The sequence below is a fragment of the Schistocerca nitens genome, chromosome 10 (assembly GCF_023898315.1).
Source record: "Schistocerca nitens isolate TAMUIC-IGC-003100 chromosome 10, iqSchNite1.1, whole genome shotgun sequence".
Taxonomy (NCBI): Eukaryota; Metazoa; Arthropoda; class Insecta; order Orthoptera; family Acrididae; genus Schistocerca; species Schistocerca nitens.
The window spans coordinates 208,373,986-208,400,595 of NC_064623.1; the positions used below are offsets into that span (position 1 = coordinate 208,373,986).

Genomic DNA, 26,610 nt, shown 5'->3' on the forward strand with positions numbered 1-26,610 from the left:
CCTATACCAGTTTCTTTGGCGCGTCAGTGTAAGTCAAGGAACGCACGGGAATAGAACCTACGTGAATCATCCCACGCTATAATACTCCGTTACGCGGGAAACAGATTCTTGATGTCATCCTACGGCACACAAGGCGCCCATCTTGGCTTGACCACGTGAGCCGCTCTTACAAGGGCGACTCGTCTCAATCGACTTCTGGCACGCGGGTCTGCCTCAGCGCTGCGCGTGTTTTATTCCTGGCTCGAGTCCGTCACCAGTAGTCGTTTTCGTTACTCGCCGGCGCCAAAGCTGTTTGTTTTGTGAGAGTTGTCTGCCGTGCAGTTTGCCACCTGAACGGTGAAAGTGAGGTTACGAGGGACCACCCCTTTAACTAGAAAATAGAAACATACTAATAGAATGAAGGAACAGATAATAGAAATTGGAATTTATAGATGACGAAAGCAAACTACTTAGTGTATTTTCTTAACGAAGGTCTACGGTAAATTCTTCACACTGCTGAGAACTGAAAGAATAGGAGAAGTCTCGTGCAAACATTTATGGAGAAAATATTACACCGTCCGTCCAAAAAGCTCGGAGAGTGATTTTACGAGTATTCCTTGCGTTTAAGCGACGTCAGCGTGGTACAACAGTGGCAGCTTCAACTAAGAACTGGAAACAACAGCTGTGTTTTTGAGTAGTCAATTGAAAGCAGGCAACCGTAGGGAAAGGACGTACAATCATAGCGTATCAACGCTGTGCGTCACAATCAGCAAAAGGTCATAGAACTGAAAATCGTCATGTCAAGTTTTCAAGACATTCTGCAGCGTAAATTTCTTTATTTCGCGTCTATGGCCACAAATATTTTAGCTCCTCAGACTACCGGTTTCGGTCAGCAATGACCATCTTCAGATCTGTTGTATAAAAAACGTGTCCTAATATACTGGAGCCGTAGGGTCACCCAGTATATTAGGACATGCTTTTATAGTACAGATCTGAAAATGGGCACTGCTGACCGAAACCGGTAGTCTGAGGACCTACAACACTTGTGGTCATTGATGTGAAACAAGGAAATTTGTTCTACATTTTGGTTCACTGTTGCATTTGTGACCATGTCGCAGCTTGTGAAATTCTGCAGGATGTTCTGAAAAACAAAACAGTGAGTCTGTCCCGCACACCTCAGCTGTCTGGAAAAAATCGTAACGGATGACGATGCTACGTGTTATCGATACGAACCTATCGAGAAACGACAACGTGCAGAAATTCACATGAAGGGTCAACTTGTTGATCTCATTCGTGTCAATGAGATACGTGAGTTGAACAACCGACAGAAGAACTTTTCTGACAGTGTCACGTGGTTATGTGGACGATCTGTGCGTTGTACTCAGACGTATTAAAATATACTGAGCTGCTAGAGTGCTGGTAAAATTGACTGAGGGATCAGTTTGCCGTTCAGAGACTGGTACAACCGTATTTCGTACCATACAGGTTCATACTGCGGTACAGTTAAGGTCTAGTGTAGAACACGCGAAGCATTAAAACCACCATCTTAAACTTTCTTTATATTTTAATAACTTTTTGGACTGACGGGGGTATACTCACAAACGCGACAAACGATATTCAGATGGTAGTAAATGGCATCTTGTATGTTTTTTTTTCTAATGGCCAAATAACATCGAAAACCATCTTTCTCGTTACATAGACTTGACTTTTTCACTGTTTAAAGAATTTTCATTAAAAAAAAAGAAGGAAGATGGCCGCGCGGTTTGAGGCGCCATGTCACGGATTGCGCGGGCCCTCACCCCGGAGGTTCGGGTCCTCCCTGGTGTGTGTGTGTGTGTGTGTTTTGTTCTTAGTTTAAAAAAGTGTATAAACCTAGGGACCGATAACCTTAGCAGTTTGGTCCCTTAGGAATTCACACAAATCTGAACATTTTTTGAAAAATCGATGATCTATTTACGTTCTTAACTATGCACAGAGTCGGCTTTTTAACCACGTCAGTGAAACATTAATACGTTTTTGCTTTCAGATAATTTGTCTGTTTTGTGGGAGAACACTAGTACGAAATGCACCAGGGCACAGAGTAGCTTTTGCAGTGTGTCACGAAAACAAAGCAAATAATACAAAGAGAAGACACAAAAGCACAAAATACATTACTACAATAGCAGTGAACAGGGCGAGAGTAATGTTAACTTCCGACAGCGTCGTAAGAGTTGAACCGTCAGACTACAGTCGCACCGTAATTATTGTTTTATTTTTAATATAATTATTAAAACAGTGACAGTTAAAAGACAATTCGGTAACGACGTAATATTGACGTCATCTCAGACGTACTTGACAATAACTGCCGAACAGTCTGTCCTGAATAAAGATCTGTCATTAAAAGCAGCTGTTACGGTGCAACTATTCCAACAATAATCTGCGTACTCCGGAGTCCATTTTAAACAAAAGAAAGTTTTGCACGCATCTCAATGTTTACGACGTCCTATCTTCTGAACTAGGCGCCGTATGATAACATACATCTGCAGGTATTTTCGGTGGTGGATATGGGTGCTGCCTGCAAGCTGTGTTGTCAATAGCATTAGCAGATAAGAAGTGATAAATTAAAACGTCTTGTCTGATGCTGAAGTGTAACTGCATGAACAGTCTAAATATAAGCGATAAACGTTTCTTTCCTTTCATCTATTTGAGAGTGTGGGCGGAGGGAGGGTATCAGCAAGAAAAAGTCTCTCACAGCTTAGAAATTACGCGTTAAGTTTGTTAGAAGTCACTAACTGTTCTCATTCTCGAATAGTGACACTAACTAAACTCCGCCCGACCAGGCCCTGCATGGCCCAACGGTACCGACCGGTCGCCGCGTCATCCTCGGACCACAGACGTCACTGGATTGGGATATGGACTAGCATGTGGTCAGCACACCGCTCTCCCGGCCGTATGTCACTTTACGGGACCGGAGCCGCTACATCTCAGTCAAGCAGCCCCTCGGTTTGCCTCGCAAGGGCTGAGTGCACCCCGCTTGCCAAAAGCGCTCGGCAGACAGGATGGTCACCCATCCAGCCTGTCCAGCCTGTCAGCGCTTAACTACGGTTATCTGGCTGGAACCGGTGTTACCATTGCGGCGACGCCGCTGGCTTAAGTCCTGGTAGTTGCGTGCCAAGAGTTGCGCTGTCTAAACACACACACACACACACACACACACACACACACACACACACACACACATACTCTAACTGCACTGTCTTATTATGTTAAAATTTTAACATAACATTATAACAGAGTACATTGTTGTTGTTGTTGTGGTCTTCAGTCCGGAGACTGGTTTGATGCAGCTCTCCATGCTACTCTACCCTGTGCAAGCTTCTTCATCTCCCAATACCTACTGCAACCTACATCCTTCTGAATCTGCTTAGTGTATTCATCTGTTGGTCTTCCCCTACGATTTTTACCCTCCACGCTGCACTCCAATACTAAATTTGTGATCCCTTGATGCCTCAGAACATGTCCTACCAACCGATCCCTTCTTCTGGTCAAGTTGTGCCACAAACTCCTCTTCTCCCCAATCCTATTCAGTACCTCCTCATTAGTTATGTGATCTACCCATCTAATCTTCAGCATTCTTCTGTAGCACCACATTTCGAAAGCTTCTATTCACTTCTTGTCCAAACTATTTACCATCCATGTTTCACTTCCATACATGGCTACACTCCATACAAATACTTTCAGAAATGACTTCCTGACACTTAAATCTATACTCGATGTTAACAAATTTCTCTTCTTCAGAAACGCTTTCCTTGCCATTGCCAGTCTACATTTTATATCCTCTCTACTTCGACCATCATCAGTTATTTTGCTCCCCAAATAGCAAAACTCCTTTACTACTTTAAGTGTCTCATTTCCTAATCTAATCCCCTCAGCATCACCCGATTTAATTTGACTACATTCCATTATCCTCGTTTTGCTTTTGTTGATGTTCATCTTATATCCTCCCTTCAAGACACCATCCATTCCGTTCAACTGCTCTTCCAAGTCCTTTGCTGTCTCTGACAGAATTACAATGTCATCGGCGAACCTCAAGGTTTTTATTTCTTCTCCCTGGATTTTAATACCTACTCCGAATTTTTCTTTTGTTTCCTTTACTGCTTGCTCAATATACAGATTGAATAACATTTGCGAGAGGCTACAACCCTGTCTCACTCCCTTCCCAACCACTGCTTCCCTTGCATGCTCCTCGACTGTTATAACTGCCATCTGGTTTCTGTACAAATTGTAAATAGCCTTTCGCTCCCTGTATTTTACCCCTGCCACCTTTAGAATTTGAAAGAGAGTATTCCAGTCAACATTGTCAAAAGCTTTCTCTAAATCTGCAAATGCTAGAAACGTAGGTTTGCCTTTCATTAATCTTTCTTCTAAGATAAGTCGTAAGGTCAGTATTGCCTCACGTGTTCCAGTATTTCTACGGAATCCAAACTGATCTTCCCCGAGGTCGGCTCTACTAGTTTTTCCATTCGAGTACATTAGATTCGGTCAATAATTATGCGAAATACTGAAAATAAACTACTTATTGTCTTGAGGCCATTAGATAGGCAACCCACTTTAGTAATATACACTATGTGATCAAAAGCATCAGGACACCCCAAAAACATACGTTATTCATATTACGTGCATTGTGCTGCCACCTACTGACAGGTACTCCATATCAACGAGCTCAGTAATCATTAGACATCATGCGAGAACAGAATAGGGCGCTCCGTGGAACTCACGGACTTCGAACGTGGTGAGGTGACACGGTGTCACTTGTGCCAGACGTCTGTATGCGAGACTTGCACACTCCTAAACATCACTGGGTTCACTCTTTACGATGTGGTAGTGAAGTGAAAACATGAAGGGACACGTACAGCACAAAAGCGTGCAGAGACCTCCGACAGTTGAAGAGGGTCGTAATGTGTAATAGGCAGACATCTATCCAGTCCATCACACGGGAATTCCAAACTGCATCAGGATCCACTGGAAGTACTATGACAGTTAGGCGGGAGGTGAGAAAACGTGGATTTCATGGTCGAGCGGCTGCTCATAAGCCACACACCACGACGGTAAATGCCAAACGACGCCTCGCTTGGTGCAAGGAGCGTTAACATTGGACGATTGAACAGTGGGAAAAAGTTTTTTTTTCTGGTTTTAGGGCGCACAACTTCAATGGTCATTAGCGCCCAGACTGTTAGGAATGCACCGCGAGGCACAAGTTTAAAGCAGCAACTAAAAGGGAAATCACGATAAAAGACAGATTGACAGGCATAGGATTAAAAAAACAACATAATCTAATGTCCTTAGACAGGTTTGTCAAGTTGATAAAACGAAGAACGCGAGCAGCTGCTCCTGGGTTATCCGCTAAAATGTCATCCAGAGTACATGGCAGGCCAAGATCAACGCGCAGTGTAGTAAAATCCGGACAGGACGTTAAAATGTGGCGGACCGTCAGCAATTGCCCACATGGGCAGAACGGCGCCGGCGCAGCCGTCAGCAGATGGCGGTGGCTGAACCGGCAGTGTCCAATCCGTAACCGGGCCAAAACGACCTCCTCCCGTTGAGAAGGGCATGAGGAGGACGTCCAAGCCACGGGAAGAGGTTTCAAGGCCCGAAGCTTGTTGTCCGTAAGTGCAGCCCAATCGGCATGCCACAGCGATAAAATGCGCCGACAAAGGACCGTGCTACAATCTGATGAAGGGACACAACAAGAAGCTGTCCGAGGCTGGAGGACCGCAGCCTTGGCCGCGGCATCTGCAGCTTCGTTCCCAGGGATATCGACATGGCCAGGAACCCACATAAAGCTAACCGGAGAACCGACGTCCACCAGCTGCTGAAGAGAGCGTTGGATCCGGTGCACGAAAGGGTGAACCGGATACGGATCACTGAGGCTCTGGATGGCGCTCAGGGAATCAGAGCAGATCACATAAGCAGAATGTCGGTGGCGGCGGATGTAAAAAACAGCCTGATAGAGGGCAAACAGCTCAGCTGTGAAGACCGAAAAATGGCCATGGAGCTGGTATTTGAAACTTTGTGCCCCGACAATAAAAGAACACCCGACCCCGTCATTGGTCTTAAAGCCATCTGTATAAATGAAGGTCATATTAATGAACTTCGAACGAAGTTCGACAAAACGGGAGTGGTATACCGAACCGGGGGTAAAGCTCCTTTGGGAGCGAGCTGAAGGTGAACGCGAACCTGAGCCTGAGCCTGGAGCCAAGGTGGCGTGTGGCTCTCGGCCACTCTAAAGGTTGCAGGGAGTGAAAAATCAAGGTGTTGAAGGAGGCGACGAAAGCCAACTCCAGGGGGTAGCAGGGCAGAGACATACAACCCGTATTGACGGTCGAGAGAGTCGTCAAAAAAGGAACGATAAGACGGGTGGTCGGGCATTGACAGTAGCCGACAGGCATACCGACAAAGCAGTATATCGCGTCGGTCGGTGAGTGGCAATTCACCGGCTTCAGCATGAAGACTCTCGACGGGACTAGTATAAAACGCTCCGATCGCAAGACGTAAACCCCGATGTTGTATGGAGTTGGGGAAAAAGTTGTGTGGAGTGACGAATGACTGTACATAATGTGGCGATCCGATGGCGAATTCCCGGTGAACGTCACCTGCCAGCATGTTTAGTGCTAAAAGTGAAATTGGGAAGCGGTGGTGTTATGGTGTTGTCGTGTTGTTGTGTTTTTCATGGAGGGGGTTTGCACCCCTTGTTGGTTTGCGTGACACTATCAAAGCATAGGCCTACAATGATGTTTCAAGCACCTTCTTGCTTCGCACTGGTGAAGAGGATTTCAGGGGTGGGGATCGTGTTGATCGAGCTCCTGTTCATAATCCACGGCCTGTTACACGACAATAACATCCCTATAACATGGTCTGCACAGAGTCCTGAACTGAACCCTATGGAACACCTTTGGGATATTTTGGAACGCCGACTTCGTGGCGGGCCTTACCGACCGACATCGATACCTACCCGCAGTGCAGGAGTCCGTGAAGAATGGGCTGCCATTCCCCAAGAAACCTTACAGCACCAGATTGATCGTGTGCCTGCGAGAGTGGAAGCTGTCATCAAGGCTAAGGGTGGGCCACCACTATACTGAATTCTAGCATCACCGGTGGAGGGCGCCACGAACTTCTAAGTCATTTTCAGCCAGGTGTCCGGATACTTTTGGTCACGTAGTGTAGATGTAACTGGCAATGGAAACTGCTCACCGCACCGCCCTCGGATTTAGTGGTAAGTTGGCACGGTGGACAGCCCGTCGAACATTGAACGCAGATCAAACATGAAAACAGGAAGAAGGTGTACTGAACTGTGTAACAAGAAGCAATTTAGAAATGGTGAATGGTGCAAGCTCAAGTTGTGGAACACGGAGCCAATTTGAAGAGCTACGGCGTTGTGGTTACGTGGTCACGGTACTGGACTGCGAAGTGGGAGATACGTGGTCAAATATCGCTCGTGCCTCATTTTTTTTTTTTTCAGAAAATTTTGAACTGTCCGCCCCGTGAGTTCTCTTTCTGCACTCTTAGCAATTGTCATACTATACATTATTTATAGAATATGAGTCATGAGGTAAAAATCTATTACCGTCGCAAGTAAATGTGATGAATAGTGACAGCGGGCGAGATGCCACATAGACCTCTCACAGAAATGAAACCAAATAAACGGGTGTGAACCAGTGAACCATGTTACAAGAAAAATATTCTAACGCGAGAGTCATAACACGTGGTACTTATGTAGAACAAATAGGCGGTACGCACGTCTGGAGCTCATCGCCTTATAATTACGAGATCCGACTGTCGAATACCAGTGGAAACGCCCAAGATTTCGGAGACAAACCAGCAAATGCCTCGGAGTAAGTAGTAGGTCTTACGCGAGAAAACCGTGCTTTGGTATGTTGTGCGGAATCTAAAAAAATGTTCAAATGTGTGTGAAATCTTATGGGACTTAACTGCTAAGGTCATCAGTCCCTAATCTTACACACTACTTAACCTAAATCATCCTAAGGACAAACACACACACACACACACACACACACACACACACACACACACACACACACACGCCCGAGGGAGGACTCGAACCTCCGCCGGGACCAGCCGCGCAGTACATGACTGCAGCGCCCCAGACCGCTCGGCTAATCCCGCGCGGCTGTGCGGAATCAACTTCCATTGTAGCTCCCTTCCTTACACCTCGCTGTTGCAGATGGACGTTACACTACGGCAAAGACACAATGAGCAGACGGACAGTGCGTAATTCTGTGAAGGAAAAAAAAAGGGGCACGATGGAGATTTGAACACAAGCCTCCCACTTTGCAGTCCAACACAGTGACCACATAAAGACGACGCCATAGCTCTTCAAATTCGTTCTATGTTCCATATCTTCAGATTGGACCATTCACTGTTCCTATTTTTCTTCATTTTTCACGGTTCAGTACACCTCTTTCCTGTTTCCATGCTTGATCCTTGTTTACACTACTGGCCATTAAAATTGCTGCACCACGAAGATGTCCTGCTACAGACGCGAAATTTAACCAACAGGAAGAACATGCTGTGATATGCAAATGAACAAGGTTGGTGCCGGTGGCGACACCTACAACGTGCTGACATGAGGAAAGTTTCCAACCGATTTCTCATACACAAACAGCAGTTGACCGGCGTTGCCTGGTGAAACGTTGTTGTGATGCCTCGTGTAAGGAGGAGAAATGCGTACCATCAGGTTTCCGACTTCGATAAAGGTCGGATTGTGGCCTATCGCGATTGCGGTTTATCGTATCGCGACATTGCTGCTCGCGTTGGTCGAGATGCAATGACTGTTAGCAGAATATGGAATCGGTGGGTTCAGGAGGGTAATACGGAACGCCGTGCTGGATCCCAACGGCCTCGTATCACTAGCAGTCGAGATGACAGGCATCTTATCCGCATGGCTGTAACGGATCGTGCAACCACGTCTCGATCCCTGAGTCAACAGATGGGGACGTTTGCAAGACAACAACCATCTGCACCAACAGTTCGACGATGTTTGCAGCAGCATGGACTATCAGCTCGGACACCATGGCTGCGGTTACCCTGGACGCTGCATCACAGACAGGAGCGCCTGCGATGGTGTACTCAACGAGGAATCTGGGTGCACGAATGGCAAAACGTAGTTTTTTTCGGATGAATCCAGGTTCTGTTTACAGCATCGTGATACTGGCCTCATCCGTATTTGTCGACATCACGGTGAACGCACATTGGAAGCGTGTATTCGCAATCGCCATACTGGCGTATCACCCGGCGTGATGGTATGGGGTGCCATTGGTTAGACGTTTCGATCACCTCTTGTTCGCATTGACGGCACTTTGAACAGTGGACGTTACATTTCAGATGTGTTACGACCTGCGGCTCTACCCTTCATCGATCCCTGCGAAATCCTACATTTCAGCAGGATAATGCAGAACCGCATGTTCCAGGTTCTGTACGGGCCATTCTGGATACAGGAAATGTTCGACTGCTGCCACGGCCAACACATTCTCCATATCTCTCACCAATTGAAAACATCTGGTCAAATATGAATTAAAAAAGATCAATAGCGAGACTCGATCCAGCGATCCACCGATTACAGAGGTTGCATGCTAAGCACATGACCGCCGCTAGCTCGTACTCAGGGTCGCAACGCACCGATACATCACGGACGCGTAAGAAGTCTCTTGCTATTTTCTCGAAATCGGCTTGCTACTTGCATATTATGGTGTCTTAATGCAATACTGCTACCATATTGTGCCTGCTTTCGGTCATGGGTACCATGCATGGAATCGCGGAATGGGGCAGTGTTTTCTTCACTGACGAGCAGTGTTTTCACGTTGGTGGATGCGTCGGTAATAAGAACAGAGAATTTGCTCAAGTAAAAATACACATGTTTTTTCATAAAATATCGTACACTGTCACAAAACTGGAGTGTGGTGAACCGTATCGCCTCGTCGAGCAGCGGGGCTGTATTTCCTCTGTGACCTGTGTGGTATAGCAAAACATCATTACCGAGCGAGGTGGCTCAGTGGTTAGATGCTGGACTCGCATTCGGGAGGACGACGGTTCAATCCCGCGTCCGGCCATCCTGGTTTAGGTTTTCCGTGATTTCCCTAAATCGCTCCAGGCAAATGCCGGGACGGTTCCTTTGAGAGGGAACGGCTGACTTCCTTCCCCGTCCTTCCGTAATCCGATGAGACCGATGGCCTCGCTGTCTGGTCTCCTTCCCCGAAACAACCAACCAAAACATCATTAGACAGTTTATTTCGCCTCTTGAGGCAGATCAACGTTATTGTATGTTCCTCCAGAACGGTGTTACTCGTCACGCATGTAATGAAACAATTCATCTCACAAGAGAAATTTTTGGTGATCGAATTATCTCCAAGGGATTATGACCTGCACGTTCTGCCGATGGTAACGTCTTCAAATTTCTTCCGGTGGGGCTAACTTTAAGGAAGAGTCTATAATACAGGCCGGAGGCACTGACGGAACTTACGTTTTATATACAAGGAGTGCAAATAAAGAAAGAAGATTGACAAGATACTGTTTAATTCGGCAACGCTAGTGGAGCTGGACTTGCATTGAAGGCAGGTGAATACGTGATAGGCCACCAGTGCGCGTTGGATCGCGCTAGTGACAAGTCGGTTGTCCATAGGGCTTTTTTTGCTTATGCGCCCTGCCAATGCGTGACAGGGAGATCGAACAATGGTGTGAGATCGTATTTCGCTCACAGTGCAACGGAAACGTTTGCGAAACTTCGGCAGCCCTACAGAGACAGTGTTTCGACAAGGGCCCAGTCAACTGAAGACGAACAGAGTAACAATGGAAGACCTTCCCTTTCAAGGACTGATGCGAATGTCGACGGAGTCCGGGATCTCGTGCGTGCCAACCATCGGCCGACAGAGTGAGCAGGGCAGAGTGTAATTTGAATCACAACACTGTTAATCAGATATTGTCCAATGAATTGGACTTGAGAAAAATCTGCTCTGAACTGGTTCTGTGAAACCTATCGCCCAAGACCACGCGTGAGGATGGAAAGGCTCGTTGACTTTTCGAAATCGATTGAAAATGATTTGCGTTTTCTCGAACGTGTCATTACCGGTGACGAGACAGAAACCACGCCTCAAGCAATGTCGCTTTGGTTGCCGTGGAGAACATTCAGATTGCTGTAACCGACCAGCTGAAGGTTATTCCAGTATCAGAGGTCCGGCACTGCTATGTGGAGTGGAAGAATCGTTCCCAGAGCTCTATGGCTTCCCATGGAAAGTACTTTGAAGGGGACAATGTTCAATTGTGGTGTTACTGCAATGAAAGAGGAGAAAAAATAAGCCTCGTTACTTTATTCACACACCTCTTACAGTGGAGGTTGGCAATGTGCTCCACAAAGAGGTCTCAAACTCGGTAAAAACGAGTTCGTGCATGCTTTACTCAACAGAGCAAAAATTTTGAGCATGTTTTATGAACAGTGCGGGTTGGGTTATAGGAGTGGTTCGCAGCATGGGTTTAATCATCCCCTAAGGGGTAAAACGAAATTTCCTGTAGGGCAAAAACTAACCGATTCGATTCTGTGTCAGTCACAAAACTAAATTATTTTCAAAAGATCGTTACTATTATCACAGTTTTGTAAGACTCTAATATTGATTATGTAAATCATCAATAATTACTTTCTCTCAATTAGCAGCACTCATGTGGTGGTCATAAGTTCATCACAAAGTCCACCCACAACACACACACACACACACACACACACACACACACACACACACACACACACACACACACATGTTGCGCTTTGTCCCATACACTGCTGATGATAAAAGTGGAACATATACATAACAAATGATAAATATCTCAAGAAAATGTCTTCCCCAAGTTGGAGATACTACCTGGAGTAATCCTGAAACTGCTTCATTGCTCGCTTTGAGACAGATAATTGGATTAATTGAGAACATGTCAGAGTAACAACTACTTAAGACCGTACACAGTATTATTTTTGTTATTACTTGACTGGTTAGACACAAAGCATTAATAGCTTGAAGCTGTTCAATTTGTGCCAGTTCAGAAGTACAGAGTCAAGCAATCAAGTGATCCACGAACTGTAAGTGTAGTGCACATATCTGAACTTGGTTGACCTTAAATGGGGTTGCACTGTGCAGGTCAAGCAAGTGCAGCAATGGAGAGGAGTAATGCAGGGGAAACATGTTTTGTAACAAGTGCCTACCCAGACTGTGGATAGTTAACTTTCTTATCTGAAAAGGGGTTGTCTCCCTCCCTCTCATGCGCACACACACACACACACACACACACACACACACACACACACACACACACACACACGTACAAAGGAAATGTCATTAATCTTTCATTATTTTGAAAATAAAAGTGTTCCAAGAAAAACCTTTCATTCTACAATTTACTTAGGTGCTAAAGTTGGTGATAATGGGGGCATCAGAGGGGGGGGGGGGGTGGTTACTAGCTAATGTCTGATTGCACTCAGAAGTAATGATCTAAGAAAGATTGGGAACCACTGGATTATGAAATAAAATTCATACAATAAACACATATATGCACACACTTTTTGCTGTGCGTGCGTGACTTTTCTATCGTCCTGCATTTCACGAAATAAAAATAAATAAAGTAGTGTCCATCTGCGAAATTGGCCACTACAGCACGCATCTGGCCCTCGCGACAAACGCGATGCACTGGCGAACGTTTTGAAGAGTGGGTTGGCAGGCTAGGAATGACAGAAACCGACCGGTTAAAACCGATACCGATATTCTAGTTCTGAATAACCGGTATTTTTCGGTATTTCCTTGGTCTGTTATAAAACGTTTTTTTCATTTTTTACTAATAACTGGGTAAGAAAACCGACATACCAATTTTCTATAGCAGCAGTGCTAAATTTTTTAGTTTCTAAACAACATTTATTTTAAAAAATCTAGTCATTATTGTTCGGAAAATTTCCACTGCATTCAAACACTGGATTATTACAGAAATTGGAAGGAGCACACCTGAATAATGATGCCTATAGTTAGAAGTGAAGTGGAAGGAAGACAAGGATTTCTGATCAGATGAGTATCTGGTAATATCAACAGCAGCAGAAAATGGTATAGCAGGTGTAGGATTCGTTATGAATAGGAAGGTAGGGCAGAGGGTGTGTTACTGTGAGCAGTTCAGTGACCGGGTTGTTCTAATCAGAATCGACAGCAGACCAACACCGACAACGATAGTTCAGGTATACATGCCGACGTTGCAAGCTGAAGATGAACAGATAAAGTGTATGAGGATATTGAAAGGGTAATGCAGTATGTAAAGGGGGACGAAAATCTAATAGTCATGGGCGACTGGAATGCAGTTTTAGGGGAAGGAGTAGAAGACAATGTTACAGGAGAATATGGGCTTGGGACGAGGAATGAAAGAGGAGAAAGACTAATTGAGTTCTGTAACAAGTTTCAGCTAGTAATAGCGAATACCCTGTTCAAGAATCACAAGAGGAGGAGGTATACTTGGAAAAGGCCGGGAGATACGGGAAGATTTCAATTAGATTACATCATGGTCAGACAGAGATTCCGAAATCAGATACTGGATTGTAACGCGTACCCAGGAGCAGATATAGACTCAGATCACAATATAGTAGTGATGAAGAGTAGGCTGAAGTTCAAGACATTAGTCAGGAAGAATCAATACGCAAAGAAGTGCGATACGGAAGTACTAAGGAATGACGAGATACGTTTGAAGTTCTCTAACGCTATAGATAAAGCAATAAGGAATAGCGCAGTAGGCAGTACAGTTGAAGAGGAATGGACATCTCTAAAAAGGGCCATCACAGAAGTTGGGAAGGAAAACATAGGTACAAAGAAGGTAGCTGCAAAGAAACCATGGGTAACAGAAGAAATACTTCAGCTGATTGATGAAAGGAGGAAGTACAAACATGTTCCGGGAAAATCAGGAATACAGAAATACAAGTCTGAGGAATGAAATAAATAGGAAGTGAAGGGAAGATAAGACTAAATGGCTGCAAGAAAAACGTGAAGACATCGAAAAAGATATGATTGTCGGAAGGACAGACTCAGCATACAGGAAAGTCAAAACAAGCTTTGGTGACATTAAAAGCAACGGTGGTAACATTAAGAGTGCAACGGGAATTCCACTGTTAAATGCAGAGGAGAGAGCAGATAGGTGGAAAGAATACATTGAAAGCCTCTATGAGGGTGAAGATTTGTCTGATGTGATAGAAGAAGAAACAGGAGTCGATTTTGAAGAGATAGGGGATCCAGTATTAGAATCGGAATTTAAAAGAGCTTTGGAGTTCTTACGGTCAAATAAGGCAGAAGGGATAGATAACATTCCATCAGAATTTCTAAAATCATTGGGGGAAGTGGCAACAAAACAACTATTCATGTTGGCGTGTAGAATACATGAGTCTGGCGACATACCATCTGACTTTCGGAAAAGCATCATCTACACAATTCCGAAGACGGCAAGAGCTGACAAGTGCGAGAATTATCGCACAATCAGCTTAACAGCTCATGCATCGAAGCTGCTTACAAGAATAATATACAGAAGAATGGAAAAGAAAATTGAGAATGCGCTAGGTGACGATCAGTTTGGCTTTAGGAAAAGCAAAGGGACAGAGAGGCAATTCTGACGTTACGGCTAATAATGGAAGCAAGGCTAAAGAAAAATCAAGACACTTTCATAGGATTTGTCGACCTGGAAAAAGCGTTCGACAATATAAAATGGTGCAAGCTGTTCGAGATTCTGAAAAAAGTAGGGGTAAGCTATAGGGAGAGACGGGTCATATACAATATGTGCAACAACCACGAGGGAATAATAAGAGTGGACGATCAAGAACGAAGTGCTCGTATTAAGAAGGGTGTAAGACAAGGCTGTAGCCTTTCGCCCCTACTCTTCAATCTGTACATCGAGGAAGCAATGATGGAAATTAAAGAAAGGTTCAGGAGTGGAATTAAAATACAAGGTGAAAGGATATCAATGATACGATTCGCTGATGACATTGCTATCCTGAGTGAAAGTGAAGAAGAGTTAAATGATCTGCTGAGCGGAATGAACAGTCTAATGAGTACACAGTACGGTTTGAGAGTAAATCGGAGAAAGACGAAGGTAATGAGAAGTAGTAGAAATGAGAACAGCGAGAAAGGAATTCTGCTACCTGGGCAGTAAAATAACCAATGACGGACGGAGCAAGGAGGACATCAAAAGCAGACTCGCTATGGCAAAAAAGGCATTTCTGGCCAAGAGAAGTCTCCTAATATCAAATACCGCCCTTAATTTGAGGAAGAAATTTCTGAGGATGTACGTCTGGAGTACAGCATTGTATGGTAGTGAAACATGGACTGTGGGAAAACAACAGAAGAGAATCGAAGCATTTGAGATGTGGTGCTATAGACGAATGCTGAAAATTAGGTGGACTGATAAGGTAAGGAATGAGGAGGTTCTACGCAGAATCGGAGAGGAAAGGAATATGTGGAAAACACTGATAAGGAGAAGGGACAGGATGATAGGACATCTGCTAAGACATGAGGGAATTACTTCCATGGTACTAGAGGGAGCTATAGAGGGCAAAAACTGTAGAGGAAGACAGAGATTGGAATACATCAAGCAAATAATTGAGGACGTAGGTTGCAAGTGCTACTCTGAGATGAAGAGGTTAGCACAGGAGAGGAATTCGTGGCGGGCCGCATCAAACCAGTCAGTAGACTGATGACCAAAAAAATAGAAAAATAGCAACAAATCCATGACGTCAGAATCGGTACATTACAGAGAAAATAACGTACAGTAATGGAAATAAGTATTCATACACTACAGCGTGGAAAAGTAAACTGCCTTTATTGATAATACGAAACCAAAAACACTAATTGGATATGCACTATACACATTGGCCAGTCGCTAATGCAGCTATGCCGGCATATAGAACTAGAATGAACAAGCCTTTACAAAACAAAATACAAAAACGTCTGCCAAATTCTCTACTGCGCTGGGTATTCATACACCAACAGAAAATGACACTTCTAACAAAGCCAGAACATGTTTAATACTTTGAATGCATACCCTCCCGATGTATTACTTCTCGCAACCTCCGTGGCATGGAATGGACCAATTTGCTTGTAGTTTCCGACGTGATACCTTCCCATTCTCGAAGGAGAGCCTCTGTCGAAGAGGCGTTACTACGGATGTCGTGTTTTCTCACTCGTGTTTCCAGCTCAATCCGCAAGTGTTCGATGGGATTCAGGCCCGGACTCTGAGCTGGTGTTTTAAGAGTGTGTGGAGTGTTGTAGAGCAACCACAGTCGGGCAATTTGCGCCGTATGTTTGGTATCACTGTCCTGTTGGAAGTAATAATTTCTAGGAAGACCCAAGGCGTCAACACTCTGTGTTCTAAGTTCTGTTTGAGAATGTTCATATACACAAATCTGTCCCCGGCACCTTCCACAAACACTAATTTTCCGACACCGGAGGCTGACGTACAGCCCCATACCATCACTCCACCACCTCCGTGCTTCACCGCAGGTTGAATGTTGTTTCGCCCGAGTTCTGTATTCGGTCTTTTCCAGACCAAGATCCTACCATCATTGTGCACGATATTAAATTTGCTTTCATCACGAAACAATACGACCGTGTCGTTCACTGTTTATTACTACATGTCTGTCCTTATATCGTTTAGTGATAGATCGCGCAGTCGCTCGGCTTCGTCCTATGATGTTAGCAATTTCGGCATACGACTTGTATTGAAGATACTGGCCGACAACGGTGTTTCGTTCCTCAATGGTCGTTTCCTTCCCCTTGCGGCCCATTCTGCTGTTCCACGGTACCCACGTCCGACGTGCTGCTGCTTCACGGCCGCCACACGACTACACAAGTGCGACATACACTCCGGGGCTGCATCAGCCGTTTGTTTGGTTGAAAGTAGTCCGCTGTCTGAATACATTTCGCCCTGTCGTAGACCGTGCGGAGTGTAACATATTTTATTTTCGCAGCATAGATTCATGGCGTACGGGAAGCTTCATTACCAAGAACATGGTTATCTGACGCTACATCATCGTACTTATTCGTATCGGCGCTGTGGGTGATTTACTGTAGCAACACACCATCGTAGCTTGTCAATACCTACTGCGTCCGCCCCTGGTAGCTGACTGGTCATGCGACGAAATGTCATGGCTAATGGCCCGGGTTCGATTCCCGGCTGGGTCGGAGATTTTCTCGGCTCAGGGACTGGGTGTTGTGTCGTCCTTATCATCATCGTTTCATCCCCATCGACGCGCAAGTCGCCGAAGTGGCGTCAAATCGAAAGACTTGCACCCGGCGAATGGTCTACCCGACGGGAGACCCTAGCCACACGGCATTTCCGTTTCCACCACCTACTGTATGAATACAGGACTGATTGAAGCGATTTCATAAATTCACTGTAGCTCCATTCATTGACATATGGTCACGACACACTACAGATACGTAGAAAAACTCATAAAGTTTTGTTCGGCTGAAGCCGCACTTCAGGTTTCTGCCGCCAGAGCGCTCGAGAGCGCAGTGAGACAAAATGGCGACAGGAGCCGAGAAAGCGTATGTCGTGCTTGAAATGCACTCACATCAGTCAGTCATAACAGTGCAACGACACTTCAGGACGAAGTTCAACAAAGATCCACCAACTGCTAACTCCATTCGGCTATGGTATGGGCAATTTAAAGCTTCTGGATGCCTCTGTAAGGGGAAATCAACGGGTCGGCCTGCAGTGAGCGAAGAAACGGTTGAACGCGTGCGGTCAAGTTTCACGCGTAGCCCGCGGAAGTCGACGAATAAAGCAAGCAGGGAGCTAAACGTACCACAGCCGACGGTTTGGAAAATGTTACGGAAAAGGCTGAAGCAGAAGCCTTACCGTTTACAATTGCTACAAGCCCTGACACCCGATGACAAAGTCAAACGCTTTGAATTTTCGGCGCGGTTGCGACAGCTCATGGAAGAGGATGCGTTCAGTGCGATTCAGTGTTTAAACCTCCTCTACCAAGAAACGTGCCAGAACTGCGAGCTCGCTTCAACGATGCTTTTGAACTCATTGATGGGGACATGCTGCGCCGAGTGTGGGAGGAACTTGATTATCGGCTTGATGTCTGCCGAATCACTAAAGGGGCACATATCGAACATTTCTGAATGCCTAAAAAAGCTTTTTGAGTTTTTGTATGTGTGTGAAAATATCTCAAATAATAAAGTTGTTGTAGAGCTGCGAAATCGCTTCAATCATTTGTAATAACCCTGTACTTATTTCCATGTCTGTACCTGTTGCCGCGTGGAGTGGCGTATTAGACGGTACGCGTGTAAGTACAGTGTATGAGGCTTGCTCCCACCTCGTCTATGCGGTTGAACCCCTACATGGCAGCATCCCTAATTCGGAAGTATTTTAAAACGTACGTTAGTAATGACGTACTGTGCTCCAGATACTTTAGAAGATTAAACACGGGAGGAGCCACAAGAAACATCCACAGTGTTCCTCGGAAGAGAGCGTGAATCTGATGGATATACCTATAATTTTATTGACGTGCTGAAAACTTGGGATAAATTGTGTTTATGGTTGTTTCAGGATGAAAAACTGCTAGCATCCAAAAGTGACGATACAGGGAGGTGATCAGCTTCTGACCTTTCCCTCTCTCTGTTGCCGTCCCGTCTCCTTCACCTTCGCAACCTTTCCTGGAGACAAGAAACCAATTTCTGTGTCAGCCTCAGCCCGGTATCGATCGTGATCTTCTACTCCTTCAGCTTCATAACAATTTTTCGATACCTGTTCCAGTTCTACATTTATTACTGGAGGTAACAGCAGTACAATACTGAAATTCGGTTACTTCAGAAACTTGTTAATTTGAGCGGTTTGATTAGTCAGGTTAAAATGAAGACGATAAGAACCTGTGTAACCGGGAACCTCACCTACATCTGCATGGATACTCTGCAAATCACACTTAAGTGCCCGGCAGAGGGTACATCGAACCACCCTCACAATATTTCTCTATTATTCCACTCTCGAACAGCTCACGGAAAAAGAAACGAACTCCTATATCTTTCCGTGCGAGCTTTGATTTCCCTGATTTTATTACGATGATCGTTTCTCCCTATGTAGTTTGGCGTCACCAAAATATTTTCGTATTCGGAGGAGAAAGTTGGTGATTGAAATTTCGTGAGAAGATCCCTCCGCAACGAAAAACGCCTTTGTTTTAACCGTGTCCACGCCGAATACTGTATCGTGTCAGTAACACACTCTCCCCTATTACTCGATATTACAAAACGTGCTGCTCTTCTTTGAACTTTCTCGATGTGTTCCGTTAATCCTACCTGATAAGGATCCCACATCGTGCAGCAGTATTCTGAAAGAGGACGGACAAGCGTAGTGTAGGCAGTCTCTTTAGTAGATCTGTTACATTTTCTAAGTGCTCTGCCAATAAAACACCGTCTTTGGTTCGCTTTCCCACAGCAATTTCTAAGTATTCATTCCGATTTAAGTTGTTCATAATTCTAAACGCTAGGTATTTCGTTACATTTACGGCCTTTAGATTTGATTGGTGGATCGTGTAACCGAAGTTTGACGTATTCCTTTTAGCACTCGTGTAGATGACCTCATACTTTCCGTTATTTAGGGTGAACTGCCAACAATTCGCACCATTCACATATCTTTTATAAATCGTTTTGCAGTTTATTTTGATCTTCTGATGAGTTTACTAGACCTGTGCAACTTTCCGGTCTTTGGGTACGGATCTTTCGTCGAGCGAGCTGTTGTATATGATTGGTAAGTATGGAGCTATTGCATCAGCATACTTTGAAAGAAACTTAACACGTATACAGTCTGGACCGGAAGACTCGCTTTTGTTAAGTGATTTAAGTTCCTTCACCACTCCGAGGATATCTACGTCTACGTTACTCATGTTGACAGCTGTTCTTGATTCGAATTCTTGCATATTTACTTCCTGTTCTTTTGTGAAGGCATTTCGCGGAAGGCTGTGTTTAGTAACTCTGCTTTGGCGGCACTGTCTTCGATAGTATCTCGATCGCTACGCAGACAAGGCATTGATTGTGTCTTGCTGCCAGCATACTTCACATACGACCAGAATCGCTTTGGATTTTCTGCCATGTTTCGAGACAAAGTTCTGTTGTGAAACCTGTTATAAGTATCTCGCATTGGTGTCCACGATGAATTTCGAGCTTCTGTAGAAGATCGCCAGTCTTAGAGATTCTGCGTTCATTCAAATTTGGCATGCTTTCTTCGTTCTTCCTTCAACTGTGTTCTGACCCGCTTTTTGTACCAATGGGGATGAGCTCCGTCGTTTGTTATTTGGTAGAGATCTCTCAATTGTTGTCGATACTATTTCTTTGAATATAAGCCACATCTGGTCTACACTTACACTCTTAATTTGGAACGAGTGGAAATTGTCTCTGAGGACGGTGTTAAATGAATCTTTATTTCCAGAATGAGATTTTCACTCTGCAGCGGAGTGTGCGCTGATATGAGACTTCCTGGCAGATTAAAACTGTGTGCCGGACCGAGACTCGAACTCGGTACCTCTGCCTTTCGCGAGCAAGTGTTCTACCAACTGAGCTACCCAAGCACGACTCACGCCCCGTCCTCGCAGCTTTACTTCTGCCAGTACCTCGCCTCCTACCTTCCAAAGCACTTGCCAGCGAAAGGCAAAGGTCCCGAGTTCGAGTCTCGGTCCGGCACACAGTTTTAATCTGCCAGGAAGTTTCGAATTTTTATTTGTTTTTTGAATGGATATATTTTTCATTTCTTTTGGGAGGAATTGGGGGTTACAATATTCAATCTCGCTACAGCAATCCTGTGTTCACTACTCCCTGTATCAGTTTTGATGCTCGTTATTAGCTCAGGATTATTTGTTACTAAGAGGTCAAGTGTCTTGACAACCGTTTACTATTCCTGTCGGCCCATGGACTAACTGATCGAAATAATTTTCAGAGAATGCGTTTAGCACAATTCCGGACGATGTTTTACGTGTACCTCCAGTTGTTTCGGTGTTAGCCCTATGTCAACGCCTGAGACAAGTTGCCCCTTCTCTACCCAGCCGCAGTCGCATCTCGTCTTGGAGTAGACATGTCAGAAGAGGAGAAGGAAGAGCAGTCGAGTTACCTTCTTGCTGGGCGAAGTGGTGGAGGACGTGGTTCGCAGCTCGATGACGCCGCCGCTGCCGACCACGTCGAGGCCCGGGGGCTGTGGCGGAGGCGGCGCCGGGGGCGGAGCTCCGTGCTGCGGCGGGGGCGGCTGGTGGTGGTAGTGCGGCACCGACGGCGGCGGCGTCGGAGGCGGCAGCGGCATCGGCAGCACCGGCTCCGCTGCGGGGGCGGGAGCGGGGGCGGGCGGCGGCGCCACGGCCTCCGTCTGCGCCACCACTGGCGACCCACCTTCGGGAGTGGCACTGGGTGCCGAGGGGGCGGTGGGCGCCGCGGAGGCGGCTGCGAGGGCGGCCTCTCCTTCCCCTGGGCCGCTGTCTTCTGCGCTCTTCTCCTTCTCTTGCGCTCCGCCCTAGAAAGTAACCAGTGGGACCACCCCTTTGTTCCAGTCGTATTACGCTAACAGTATGCGAGGTACAGTACATACTGTCACTAAGAAAACAAAGTTACTAGATTAATTTATCAGTGGCCTGCACCACGCTATTTTGCCTTCTGTACGTGTGTTATCAGTTACAAAATGTGTGGTTACAAGTAACACGTATGAACTGAATTATTAAAAGAGGCGCACTACTGCTTATGATACTGATGCAGTTCTCAATGATATGTTATTCGTAGCGTGTATTCTACATCAAATGAACGTGTGTATGGCACTGAAATCGCTCCTATATTAATATAAGAAATTTATAACCGACAAAGAGAGATAGACAAAAAGGGGCAGACAGATAGATAAAAAGGGGCAGACAGGTAGAGACAGAGGGGCGGAGTGGTAGAGACAGATGGGCGGAGCGGTAGAGACACAGGGGCGGAGAGGTAGAGACACAGGGGCGGAGCGGTAGAGACACAGGGGCGGAGCGGTAGAGACACAGGGGCGGAGCGGTAGAGACAGAGGGGCGGAGCGGTAGAGACAGAGGGGCGGAGCGGTAGAGACAGAGGGGCGGAGAGGTAGAGACAGAGGGGCGGAGAGGTAGAGACAGAGGGGCGGAGAGGTAGAGACAGAGGGGCGGAGAGGTAGAGACAGAGGGGCGGAGAGGTAGAGACAGAGGGGCGGAGAGGTAGAGACAGAGGGGCGGAGAGGTAGAGACAGAGGGGCGGAGAGGTAGAGACAGAGGGGCGGAGAGGTAGAGACAGAGGGGCGGAGAGGTAGAGACAGAGGGGCGGAGAGGTAGAGACAGAGGGGCGGAGAGGTAGAGACAGAGGGGCGGAGAGGTAGAGACAGAGGGGCGGAGAGGTAGAGACAGAGGGGCGGAGAGGTAGAGACAGAGGGGCGGAGAGGTAGAGACAGAGGGGCGGAGAGGTAGAGACAGAGGGGCGGAGAGGTAGAGACAGAGGGGCGGAGAGGTAGAGACAGAGGGGCGGAGAGGTAGACAAAAGGGGGTGAAGGATGGGGGGGGGGAGAAATGGGTGAAGGGGTGAGAGTCAGGGGGGAAGAACTGATCCATCACTGAAGTGCTTGTGGGAGTACAGGTCGTCATAAACTTGCAGAAATCCTTGAGAGTATACATGGTACTTGTCCTAATGCACCGAGAGTTCAGTTTGCATAGGGGCCTAAGGTGACACTAATGTCGAAACTGGTGGCGTAATTAATATTTTTTATAAAAGTAGTAGGACAGACGGTGTTCCTTACTTGTCGGTGTGGAGCAGTACGCACCTTGTGCTTGGCCGACTTCCGGTACTGCTTCTTGCGGCCGTCGGGCGCGGGCAGCCGCGGCGGCCGCTTCTCGACGGAGTAGCTGGCGGCCAGGATGGCGGACGCGTTCAGCGAGGCCATGCGCTTGCGCACCACCATGTCCTTCAGGTCCATCGTCAGCTCGCCGCGGTTCCGCTTGCGCCGCACCACCTTCTTCGGCTGCCGCACAACAACCACACACCACTTCCTTAAATCTGAACTTAAACACTATACTCTGCCAACGACTGGCTTCTGGCGGTTAGCCCAACAAGTACACAAAAGTGAGGAAGGTTTACTAATGTCCTCTTTTACAAATTTTACTTATTCAGTTCTTGTCCGACTGCCCATATCAGCAGTTGCATAGCAGGAAAGTCCGATTGTGAGTGGATAATTAGTTTAGTTTTACCTCGGCGGTTACGACTCGCGTACTGTCGACAGTAAGATCTTGAACTGCCTGTAGGTGACTGCGCCTCCTTCCATCACTGCTTCGCCTCACCTCAGACCACGTGACGTGACGCTCACAAGACGCGTACGGTTTCGCATGCCATGAGCACGGGGGTGTAACGACAGCAGATAACAACTGACTCCCCCACCAAATGCAGTGATGTCAACAAGAGAAAGAGACCTGTCTCACGATTTTTCACAGCGGCAACCGCCGAGTTAAGACTCGACGAACAGAGCTACGGAATGTTTCAGTAACTGATCGTTCGCGACTTGATGGCGCACTTCCCAGCTCGAGAAGAGCGTGGCTTTCGTCAACAACTGCCGCAATAGCACGCCAACGTCGGTGGCATAGAAAAGATACTCGTCTTTTTAATCCGTTGTAACAGCCTTATCCGAATTTCGCACCGAAGATAGCTATCGCCAGCGATACGATCAGCTCGTAACAAATGACACACTTAGATACGTACGCTGCTCAGAGAAATTGTGGAATCGGGCGAGATACCACACACACAGTAAAGATAAGTTCTTCATTAAAACTTTCATCATCCGATCAATATACGCACAGCATAATACCAGGCGCGTCGAAATCGGACGGTTTCTTCCAAACCCGCGGTAGTACGTAGCGGTTTGACAAGGAAAACACACACACACACACACACACACACACACACACACACACACACAACGATTTATCTTACCTTTCGCAAGGTTGCAGGACATACATGTAACGGATGCTGTTATAGTACCGTTACGATGTGCGTGCGAAGAATTTTAAGTAAAATATCTGTAGTGCGGTTCCACGGTGTCGTGGATTAAGATGGTCCTCACATTGAGGAAAGTTTGTAACCTGCACCGTAAACATGGTACGCATTTAACACATGTTACCTTCTCTTGTGGAAATTGTGTTCCTTCGAATGGTTTATTCGTTATTTCTCCCAGTCATTTCCTTACAAATGTTTCCACAAGGTTTCACTGTCCTACCACCACTCGCTTCTCAGGGGGGTGGAGGGCGGAGTGGTCTTTAAGTAGCGAAAGCCGAATTATAGCATCCTGTATCCTATCCCCCCCTTCCTCTCCCCAGCCAGTCTTAGATATGCCTCTGAAGAGTGTACGCGCACGCGCGCACGCACACACACACACACACACACACACACACACACACACACACACACACACACACACACACACAAATGGTTCAAATGGCTCTGAGCACTAAGGGACTCAACTGCTGTGGTCATAAGTCCCCTAGAACTTACAGGGTGTTTCAAAAATGACCGGTATATTTGAAACGGCAATAAAAACTAAACGAGCAGCGATAGAAATACACCGTTTGTTGCAATATGCTTGGGACAACAGTACATTTTCAGGCAGACAAACTTCCGAAATTACAGTAGTTACAATTTTCAACAACAGATGGCGCTGCGGTCTGGGAAACTCTATAGTACGATATTTTCCACATATCCACCATGCGTAGCAATAATATGGCGTAGTCTCTGAATGAAATTACCCGAAACCTTTGACAACGTGTCTGGCGGAATGCCTTCACATGCAGATGAGATGTACTGCTTCAGCTGTTCAATTGTTTCTGGATTCTGGCGGTACACCTGGTCTTTCAAGTGTCCCCACAGAAAGAAGTCACAGGGGTTCATGTCTGGCGAATAGGGAGGCCAATCCACGCCGCCTCCTGTATGTTTCGGATAGCCCAAAGCAATCACACGATCATCGAAATATTCATTCAGGAAGTTAAAGACGTCGGCCGTGCGATGTGGCCGGGCACCATCTTGCATAAACCACGAGGTGTTCGCAGTGTCGTCTAAGGCAGTTTGTACCGCCACAAATTCACGAAGAATGTCCAGATAGCGTGATGCAGTAATCGTTTCGGATCTGGAAAATGGGCCAATGATTCCTTTGGAAGAAATGGCGGCCCAGACCAGTACTTTTTGAGGATGCAGGGACGATGGGACCGCAAAATGGGGCTTTTCGGTTCCCCATATGCGCCAGTTCTGTTTATTGACGAAGCCGTCCAGGTAAAAATAAGCTTCGTCAGTAAACCAAATGCTGCCCACATGCATATCGCCGTCATCAATCCTGTGCACTATATCGTTAGCGAATGTCTCTCGTGCAGCAATGGTAGCGGCGCTGAGGGGTTGCCGCGTTTGAATTTTGTATGGATAGAGGTGTAAACTCTGGCGCATGAGACGATACGTGGACGTTGGCGTCATTTGGACCGCAGCTGCAACACGGCGAACGGAAACCCGAGGCCGCTGTTGGATCACCTGCTGCACTAGCTGCGCGTTGCCCTCTGTGGTTGCCGTACGCGGTCGCCCTACCTTTCCAGCACGTTCATCCGTCACGTTCCCAGTCCGTTGAAATTATTCAAACAGATCCTTTATTGTATCGCTTTTCGGTCCTTTGGTTACATTAAACCTCCGTTGAAAACTTCTTCTTGTTGCAACAACACTGTGTTCTAGGCGGTGGAATTCCAACACCAGAAAAATCCTCTGTTCTAAGGAATAAACCATGTTGTCTACAGCACACGTGCACGTTGTGAACAGCACACGCTTACAGCAGAAAGACGACGTACAGAATGGCGCACCCACAGACTGCGTTGTCTTCTATATCTTTCACATCACTTGCAGCGCCATCTGTTGTTGAAAATTGTAACTACTGTAATTTCGAAAGTTTGTCTGCCGGAAAATGTACTGTTGTCCCAAGCATATTGCAACAAACGGTGTATTTCTACCGCTGCTCGTTTAGGTTTTATTGCCGTTTCAAATATACCGGTCATTTTATATATACTCTACCGGTCATTTTATATATACTCTAGCCAAAAGACAAACTGCGTGAACAACATACAGGAAAGAAGGAATGAAGAAAGTGATTTGGCGATTCTCTTCTATCGTACGACTTACACGGCTGATTTTTCAAGTACACAACGAAAGGTTCTCATACTTTTACACGCAGCACAAGCAAAGATAATGGCATATGAAACAGCTCCAAAGAAGATGGTGGCACAAGACGGAGTCGATATATCGAAAGTAAAGTTTTTGGTAAAATGATTTATCGAGTACATAAAGTATATGAAGGTAGCTTATCGTGTTCTGTGATGAATTTCAGACGTCACCACAAGCACATAGCAAAGTTTGTAATTTGAATCTCATAGTTGGGACATGTTTGGGGCAAGCTAATACATTTTCTCTCGATGAAGCATAATTTCGACCACCTGCATCTTTGATTTTATAAATTATCAGTTATTTTGATTATGTCTCCGTTATTTTGATGCTGTCACATGATCAAGATCATTCACCTCACGTGCCTTCACCA

The 26,610-nt window shown here is 46.1% G+C and overlaps 1 protein-coding gene across 1 annotated transcript in view; it reads right to left on the reverse strand.

Annotated features, from left to right (window-relative positions):
- The window catches only part of LOC126210005 (mucin-19-like), a 282,532-nt gene that overhangs the window by 52,561 nt on the left and 203,361 nt on the right, over window positions 1-26,610 (reverse strand). The window contains exons 11-13 of the mRNA XM_049939112.1: window positions 22,825-23,022; window positions 21,349-21,528; window positions 21,136-21,216 (exon numbers count right to left, since the gene is read on the reverse strand). Coding sequence (XP_049795069.1) covers window positions 21,136-21,216; window positions 21,349-21,528; window positions 22,825-23,022 — 459 coding nt within the window. The remainder of the gene's footprint in view (window positions 1-21,135; window positions 21,217-21,348; window positions 21,529-22,824; window positions 23,023-26,610) is intronic.